We start from the raw sequence: 9,974 nt of genomic DNA, 5'->3' as shown, positions 1-9,974 counted from the left end.
GACTTTCTGTGTCCAACAAAAGGGGTTCAATGCTAATGTCATGGGCGAGGTAGTAAGTGTGCAAGTATACAAGTAGGTAATTTGTGCGCAAAAGGTAGAAGGTTATTGTTTGCAGTTCTAGCTTGGCTAGATATCGGTCAATGGAGGGTTAAAAGCCTGTGGCATGTTTACAGAGGCTGCCAGAAATACCTTGTGTGTGGTCTTTGAAGTCCTAGGTACTCTAATGAAATTTTCACTTATTTTGAGAATCAGAAGACAGACACAATTGTTATATCAGTCAGGCTGGGTCAAACCAAAGCACGCATATGCTGCATCTGCTGTAAGGTAAATCTGCTCTTTGGGTTTGTTTGCAGGTTATGAGGGGTATTCTACATTATTTGAAGGAAACTTTACTTGAACACTAATTGAAAGCTAAATGCAATGGATTATAGTTACATATGACTATGTTAATCTATGATATAAGAGTAGTTTGCATTATTGTTGGGGTATAAGTATTGGGGGATCTGAATTTTCTAAGGTTTCTAATATGTGCCCAGGTTAGGCTATGGTATCCGACCTGACTATCCGGATTTTGATAAATTGCCTGTCTGAGAAGTGGCCTGCCCACAGCCATTAGTTCCACAAACGTGCGATTTATGGTTGTGATCAGGGAGCATGTAGTTTCTAATAATGTTAATAATAGCAGACTAAAGGGGTTAACTATTGCTTTAGTGAAAACTTTCTTCTAGATTACCAGTCACTTCTATAATGTTTTAACTGATGAACCTGCAATATTAAGGACCATCTACTAAACTTAGAACGATAATATGATTGTGTGTTTTCTGTTATTGGGTGTGAAGACTTTATCGACACATTTACTATTCTCGTTGTTAAAAAAATATATATCCAAACACTTTTATTATAATATCATCACAATAGATGAGTATTTCTGAAATAAGCAGTTATTTCTAGAAATATGCACAGCTGACGCTATATATTGACTTTGTTGTTATAGATATAATTTTTAAAACAACTAAACTATATTTCTCTTTGTAAATTTTATTGAGCTTGTGACTTCTTGCTGACTTTTAGTAGACAGGCTTTGTTATGGAGATGAGACAGTGGTCAGACAGGACACTTATTTAAATGGCATTCTGTCAACTGCTTTAATTACATGTGTTATTATCAAAAGACGATTCTATTAACAGCAATGTATTGTAAAGAGGATATCATGCTGTATCACCACTTAAAATGTTAATGTCTTATATCCTTTGTGGCTATCAAGGAAATATATTATATGGATAGATAGATAGATAGATAGATAGATAGATAGATAGATAGATAGGGACAGTCCCACACGTCTGTAAACACGTAGATATGGCATTTGCACAAATAAATTCACTTTAAAAGTCAACATTACATCATAACTAAATATTTTTGTTTCTAAAATGGACTCTATTCATTTTAGACTCAATCTGAAATAAGCACATAACCAGTTTTCTTGAAATCCAAAAATCTAAAATAGTATCAACAGAATTATAGGATTCACAATAAAATAATGTATTGCTCTAATTTCTACTTGTTAATCTGTATAATAAAACATATGTAACAATGTATTATTAAACATATTTCAGTATGCTTCAATTATCTTTAGAAACATAGTCCATATTCATGATTTTCCTATAAGTTTGGTTCACATTAATGTTAGGGTTTGGCTTAACTTGAAGGCAAGTATGTTATCTGTATATTCAAGCAATTACGCAGCATATATTATATTATATGTACAGTGGTCTCCAGATAGTCATCAATCACCCTCAATCGAGCTGTCAGAGTGGGCAGATTCGTTTCTGGGAGGCACTCATCCAGCTGGGGAAAAAGAGAGAACATCGTCATTAATTAGAGTGTGACCCTGGGGCTATCCACATGCCTGAACCCAGGAAGCTATCTGAGCAAGTCAGCACACCATGCATAGGAGGGAAGTACTGTACCTCTGTGGAATGGTCCCTCCTGTCAGGACATTCTAGTCTCCCACAGATACTTTGTATCCCATACCATGTTTAACCCTCTCCTCCACGGGAGCCTCTGCAGTGGAAACAATGGCAATGTTCGTGAACATTGTAAGAATTTGGTTAAAAGCACGAATGTGGATTTAAAAAAATCAGTGTTTAGGACAATAATATTGCATCACACTGTTTTATTTATTGATATATGCAAGTGCTTATTGTTTCACTCGAGTTGATTTTGTAATTACTCAGATAGGCAGCTATGCATTATTGGAGTTAAATGATAAGGTAGTATGGGTTAATATGTAAATCAATGGGATGGATATAGTAATCAAATCTTAAGAGTTAAGAAAGTATCGTAAAACTGAAAGAAGGGTATGGAGATTAGAGCTAGGAACGCTCTGTAGGATATTAAATATTCTCATGTGGAGCAGAAGTTAAAGGTAAGGATTTCCAGCCCACTGAGTGTTTTTGTTTAATACAAGGGCACCAACACAATTTGTTTAGCAAAAAAAGTTAAACAGACTCAGAACATGTACACCTTATGTACTAAAGCTATGAGTTTATTTTAAAAATAAATCATAAATAAATAATAAAGATAACGTGGACCATTTAAATTAAACGTTACTTTTATATTTAATTTCACCATTAATAGAGACAGACCAAAGTGATATAAAACAAATTGTTTTATTTGATGCTGGTAACCTTATTTAACTATTTCGATGATCTAGCTCGTGGTGAAGTAAAGCTAGTAGATCAGGAATTACAAATGTGCAATTAACCTAGTATGTGCTGGGTTTGTGTTCTGTCTGTTTTAAAGCAGTAGAGCTCTGGGCTGAGATTGATGGATTATGCATATATAGATGTATGGCAGTTCTTGTAGCCCAATAAAAAACAATATGATCCTTCGCACATGATAAAACATCCTATTCTCTCTGCCACACAGGATACAGATCTTACATTTTTTTTGTCGAAATGTTGGTGATAAGTCCATGAATCCAGACTACTCTAGTTTCCTCTTTTCATTTGTAATTGAGACAAATTTTTTGTGTGAGCTGGGAAGAAACAGATGCTCATTAATTAATTTCTAATTAAAAGTACTCGCCATCCTTCAGTGGGTAAGGGGGGAAAAATCATTACAATGTGTTTCGGTGACTGTTGAAATCAAATCATTAATTTACTGAATTCTCGCAAGAGCTATAGACACACCTATAATTAGCTTGTAAGATCACTCGAACGATCCATAATAGCAATTGTTTTATGTAACTGGCACCCCTGGATGCATTGCGACTAATTTTAGGGAGAGAAAAAAGAACAATCTGACCAAGAAAGGGTTACCTGACGTCACACACAATGCTTTTTAAAGCTATCTGCCTCTGACCTGATCAGATTTTGCGATGGGTGGTTATTTGTCTTGTGTTATTTTGTGTAAAATATGTATTTTTACATATGTTTCAGATACCTGGCGTATTGTTGTATAACAATATATTTAAGTTTGTTCAAATAAAAACAAAATTCCTAGAATGGAGAAGAAAGAAATTAAAGATGATACTGTTTTTCTTCCAATAAGCATTTTTGGGAGCTGTGGTCACCACCAATCGATCCTTTGAGAAGAGAGAACAGCCAAGTAACTGAAGGCAAACTATAGAACATACATCTCCTGGCTTTCTTGGGAACTAGGAGACTGTGTACCATGTCATATCCTCAGTTTGGATACCCATATTCTTCTACCCCACAGGTAAGAGATTTGCTTTAGATAATAGATAGAAAATGAAGTATCACATACTGGGTTAATGGACCGAACATAATCTTTAATTTTATGGATTAGACAAGGTTTAGAGGAAATATCAATAGATGCGTTTTATCTCTCCCATGAGTGTATTTAAGTGAAAAATCAACTCTTTGTAACAAGTGCAGTAAAAGTTTCTGATCATGGAGACTTGCAACTCTTTAACATATAATGCTATCTGTAATCGCCAGAATAAATGCTCAGTAATAAAATAGGCTTAAGAATAAGATCTTGAAACAATATCATTTTGAATAATTTATGAGCTTCAACCTGGCTGAAAAAAGATAATATATTTTTTTTTTCAATCTCCCTATCGTTTTATTGAAATCATTTATTTATTTAGGAATTTTAAATAATGTGATCTCAGTCTTAAAGATATTCTCTTTTTTTTAAATATTATGTGTGTCTCTTGCCTACAGTTCTTAATGACCACCAACTCTTTGTCAACCTGCTGTGAATCCAGTGGGAGAACTCTGGCAGATACAGCTGCAGCTTCTGGTCAAACCCCAGTTTACTGTCCTGTATATGAGAGCAGGCTACTAGCCACTGCTAGGCATGAACTTAACTCTGCAGCTGCCCTGGGGGTCTATGGAAGCCCTTACACAGGCACTCAGGGTTATGGCAACTATGTTACCTATGGGACTGACGCCTCTGCTTTTTATTCCTTGGTAAGAAAACATAAATAATAATAATAATTTTAATAATAATAATAATAATTTTATATATATATATATATATATATATATATATATATATATATATATATATATATATATATATATAAAATGGGTCAGGATATTCAGGAGACCACTTCTGTAATTTTACATTTTAGCAAATGTTCTTGCTCATTCGTACATTTATCTGTTGGTTTTACAGCAATATTGCAGATTAGCATAGAGAATTTATCTTTCCTTTTAGAAGATAAACAGAATGTGACAGTAGTAGATGGATGTTGTCAGTTCGTTTATCTTTTCTGTAGTGCAGAATATGTATTAAATGTGTATGTATTGTTTTCCTTATCTATAAACATATTAATAGTAGAGCGAGTTTTGGAAGTGGATATGTAATGCAGCCATTCATTATGTATCTGCGGGAGCACTAAGCAATATACAATTCTGTCACGAGCTTGAGTTAAATTCTTCTTCTATTTACCACTGTATGTTATATTAAAATTATTACACAGTGTCTGGTGCAGTCTGATAACAGCAAGGGCTCAACAGAGTCAGATGTGACTGATTGATGTTGCAGCTTAAACAAATTCCATATCTACAAAAAATACAGCAAATATTGTCATATATATGACATTTGACCTTATGTTACAGAATACATTCGAATCAAAAGAGGCCACTGGATCTTCTCACCCCAGTATCACCCAGACAGCTGCCTATTACCCCTATGATCACACCCTCAGCCAGTATCAATATGACAGGTAAATATGGATTAATATTGACTTTACATATTGGTATCCTGCTTTAAAATTCTTTATCTCAGTCTTATCTAAATAACTTTATTATTCAGGATTCAGAAGTATATATATATTATCAATATACAGTAATATATTAATATATATATATATAGAGAGAGATAGATAGATATTAATATATTACTATATATTAATATCTATCTATCTATCTATCTATCTATCTATATATATATATATATATATATATATATATATGTGTGTGTGTGTGTTATGGGCAGTCACTAGGCCAGAATTTTATGCCAACAAATTGTGATTTTCTCTTCAAGGGTTAATAATTTAAACTGCGTAAGGTAGCCATGCTGCCTTGCCCTGAGTCTACTGAATGCAGGGACTCACACATCTTTCAAGTATTGTCTTGTGGTAGGTTGGTCACACAGTGGCCTGACTTGGCTACCACTTCTCCACAAGGGTGATCCATAATATTTGCTTTTAGATTTATCCCTTTGAAATTATGATTCTCCTTATGTTGTGTAATCTGACCTAGTAATAACAGTGCTTTGTCTGCACTGATCCTTTCAGACAGGCCATCGGGAACCAGTGAAACGCGCTGAGGGAGCGTTCAGTCACGTGACTGAGTAATTGGCGGGCTCAGATAATTGGGCTTCTGCATACAGACCAATTCTAGCGCAATGGTTCAAATGAGTGCAATCACTGTAACAACAAATTGAAGATTAATTACAAAACTTTTACTAATTTTACCCCAAAACACTTTTTTACAAAAACAGCTACCGTGAGGTTTGTTATTGTAACCGTATTGTAAGTAGTGCATTCGAGGGTAATCCTCTCCAACCTACCATAATTGTTTTTTAAGCGCTACAAATACCAAAGGTTTTATAATGCAGAAGAGTTATTTCGATCACTGACAGCTCTGATTTGGGTAATTGTCTATTTCTCAGATCACCTATATGACGCAATTATCTCAAGTGATGTAAGCATGCTATTGTATGTACAAATACCTCATAGTCGCCTATGCGGAGCTTACTCTTATACCTCTTGCATAGACCTTTTCTTTTAATAAATGAGCACAGTGTAGTGTGGTGTGAGTTAAAAGATGTATCTAATTAATATGTGATACAGAACACATGTGTAAAAGATCATATCAACACTTGTATGTAACATAAGCAAAATATATGTTACATTTCTATAGGCGCTTGACACATTGCAGGTATAGACTGGAAAACTCATCTTCATCTAAAGTTCCTTTATTAGGAAATTAGGATTTCGTTAATTCAACAAAGCTGGAGGGCAGGGGGCCACTTCACAGCATCAATAAATATCATATAATATATATCATGTGTGTATCTTTTTTATAAAAAGAAGAAAGGAGAACAAAATGGTGCGAAGGAGGATGATGTGCATTTAAATATGGCATACCATGGCCAGAAATTAGACCCTTTCTCCTAATGCCCTGCAGATATCTGTATTAACCAATGCTCTAAAATGATGGAGAAATAGCCCGGAACAGATTAATTTAAAGTATATATCATCAAAATCAGCTAGTTTGAAGAAAATACTATTTTTATAGTTAAGCATCAAGATGGTTTGCAAACATGTTCAGAATTATTGATATTATTAAATAAAAAGGAAAAACAAATAATGTATTTATAAGAACACTTATTGACTTCATTTGCTCTGCTAACCCCCCAAAAAACATACTTTATTTCATTTATACCAGTACGCAGAAAGCCAATGAATACAAGGTGTGTGGAAACGTTAAATTCTGTGGCTTTGTTTTAACTCAATTATTCCATCTTTTTTCTTCTTCTTCTTCTTCTTCTTACACATCACGAATCAGCTACTTATATTTCATATTTATTTCATGACCTGCTAGATTGTATTAAATGTTAAAGATGGCTCCATTTGCTCTCAAGAAATCTCCTAATTGCACGACTTTTACAGTGTACTGAGCTCCTCTTACTCCAGGCATTAAAAGCCTACGTGGCTAATGGCAGGGGAGCATTGCATACCAGTATGAGCTGTGTGCCACTTTAACACATCTGATGCTTCTAATACTTAGCAAGATGATATATTAGATTTTTATGCCTAGCGTATTCTTATTCAGTGCTCTGCAATCCTCTGGATCTCCTCCTCCACCCCAAACACTCAATGTTTGCCCTGGAGGGATTTAAAGCAGTTTTACCTTTGCTGTGGGTATTATCCTTAAGACAGTAAAGGAAAACACTTAAGCAATTTCAGCCTTCATTTCTTAAGACCGCATGGGTGCCTGTGACCTTTCAGTTCGCTGTGCATTAAATATTCAGTTGCAATTCACTGTCTTTATAGGTTTTTACAATTTCATCAACAAAAGCCAGGGAGATGACTAATAAAGGGACGGCGTGAAAAATATTTATATTAACACTGATAGCCTTAGGTCATTCAAATGTATTCTCTAAACACTGGCTTCTTATATTCCATCTTAGCTGGAATGCATTCTCTAACATATTGCTCCTGTGTTTGGATGTGCTATACCGATTACTTGGTGTGAGTTCCCATTATATTGTATTTTATTTTAAATACCAAGTTTGGGATGAAAAATGTATTGATGATGAGTTTTGCATCTGCACTTACAAATGAGCCCATCTCAAATATTAACTATATACTAAATATTAACAATAGGTATGGCACAATGGATGGGGGAACACGAAGGAAAAATGCTACCCGAGAAACCACAAGCACTTTGAAGGCCTGGCTGCAGGAGCACAGGAAGAACCCTTACCCCACCAAAGGGGAGAAGATCATGTTGGCCATCATCACCAAAATGACCCTCACCCAGGTCTCCACATGGTTTGCCAATGCAAGGAGGAGACTCAAGAAGGAAAACAAGATGACTTGGCCTCCAAGGAACAAGTGCTCAGACGAAAAGAGGCCATATGAAGAGGATGACGAGGAAGAAGATGATGAATCTCAGAAGGGCAACGACAAGAATGACAAGAAAATGGATGGTGTGTATCTTTTGTGCCAATTAAAGTAGACACATTGGAATGAAATCTTAAAGACTAGCTCTGTACTTAATTTAAGCGTATTGCCAAGCAAGAACTAATAGTGTGTCCCAGATAATTTCCTCACACAGTACTTCGTCCCTAAATTGCCCACTGTTTTATTTCACTTTACCAGTAAGAGGAGTATCGACCACGTTAATGATTTATAAAACCATCGAAAAAGCTGTATCAATAAACTCTGCATCAATAAACTATTCCTATAATAGTAAATTATATACAGACAGTGTGATTTTTGTTCTGTAGGGGATAGGAAGACTTGGTTTGGAGAGACTGCACTAGATCTTGTTGTTTATGGGTGTCCACTGCAGTTCTAAGAGAGCTATTTTAAGTGTCCGAGGTTTTGCTGTGTATACCAAATAATCACAATTTTGCTGTTTTATTTAAACAGATGACGGCGCCGGGAGGGAGCACAAAGAGTTGGACCTGAGCGATCTAGACGACTTTGACACAATAGAATCTGAAAGCTCTGAGTGTGAGCTCAAGCAGTCGTTTCACCACCAGTCCCAAGAGGGTCACCAAATAAGACCCCGAGATTGCGCCAGTGACCACTGTAAAGAAGTTACTCTCAAGATGCCTATTGCAGGTTCCACAGTCGACCAAGATTTGGACAGGGCAAAGAACTGCCTCAAAAGTGTGGTTGATGATTGTGAGCAAGACTTAATGAGAGTCAGACAGAGAGGATGTGAATCAAAATTATGTTTTCAACAGCAGGGTCAGCAAATTTTGGATTCCAAACCAAGAATATGGTCCTTAGCTCATACAGCCACCTCGTTGAATCAAACGGAGTACCCATCGTGCATGCTTAAGCACCAAGGATTACCATCTCCATCTTCTTCTTCTTCCTCTTCTTCTGCTGTCTCCACTCCAGTTTGCGTAATTGACAGGAGACAGGATTCTCCAGTAACCAGTCTCAGAAATTGGGTGGATGGAGTTTTTCATGACCCATTGTTTAGACACAGTACTTTGAACCAGGCACTCACTAACACCACAGTTTCGTGGGCTACCACAAAAGGAGCCATTCTTGAAAATGGTTCTTTAGGACGTTCTATTGGAAACCCTGCCAACATGATTAAAGGTCAACTGACCAACTTAACCCAGGACACAAATAAGGAATTTATCGCATTCCCAAAGTCTGGGACCAAAATGTTCTGTTCTTAACATGTTAACATGTACTATGAACACTAGAAAAAAAGATGTAACAGAGGACATACCACCAGTGGGGTTTCTATTAACCTAAAACCTCCCTTTAAAGGACTACTGCTTCAGATTCTGTTGAACCATTCAATTTTTATTTTATTTATCTTTTCTTTAAGAGTTCAGTGTTGTGACAGTTATTTAATTCAGTGTCTAAAGAGCACGGACTACTTTATGTGTTGGAGTAATTATGGTTTACAAATCTAAAGTTTACAAAAGATCAAGAATAATTTCAATGCTATATAATTTAAACAGCATGCTAGATTAGTTATAGAGTCATCGAGATATTCTGGTTTTGTTGTTAGTGAGTCACAAACAGCACTTCTTCCAAGTTTACACTAATGCACATGTTGGACTGACAATTCTATTTGTTCCCTACAATAAATTGAGAGGTAAAACAAGACAGTGTCTGACTGATAGTGAATCTCACACTTAAACAGACTTTTCTATAAGTGAACAAAAACCCTCTATAGATCTGTCTTTAATGCTAGAGAGATTATATATATATATATATATATATATATATA

The 9,974-nt window shown here is 35.5% G+C and overlaps 1 protein-coding gene across 2 annotated transcripts; it reads left to right on the top strand.

Moving 5' to 3' along the window:
* Positions 1-3,675: 3,675 nt before the first annotated feature.
* On the top strand, positions 3,676-9,411 carry LOC149302660 (iroquois-class homeodomain protein irx-4-like). Of its 2 annotated transcripts, XM_089482280.1 has the most exons (6): positions 3,676-3,720; positions 4,191-4,439; positions 5,094-5,200; positions 7,871-8,196; positions 8,642-8,741; positions 8,778-9,411. In XM_089482280.1, the coding sequence occupies exons 1-6, from the start codon at positions 3,676-3,678 to the stop codon at positions 9,409-9,411; spliced, it is 1,461 nt and encodes a 486-aa protein (XP_089338406.1). The 2 variants fall into 2 exon arrangements, with proteins under 2 accessions (XP_089338406.1, XP_089338404.1); XM_089482278.1 differs by having other exon boundaries at positions 8,642-9,411.
* Positions 9,412-9,974: the final 563 nt, after the last annotated feature.

This window comes from Sceloporus occidentalis, unplaced genomic scaffold, assembly GCF_023333645.1.
Source record: "Sceloporus occidentalis isolate IW3139 unplaced genomic scaffold, rSceOcc1.0.p SCAF_18, whole genome shotgun sequence".
Classification (NCBI taxonomy): domain Eukaryota; kingdom Metazoa; phylum Chordata; class Lepidosauria; order Squamata; family Phrynosomatidae; genus Sceloporus; species Sceloporus occidentalis.
The sequence above is the reverse complement of the archived record's forward strand: the minus strand, read 5'-3'. Positions and strand labels throughout refer to the sequence as shown.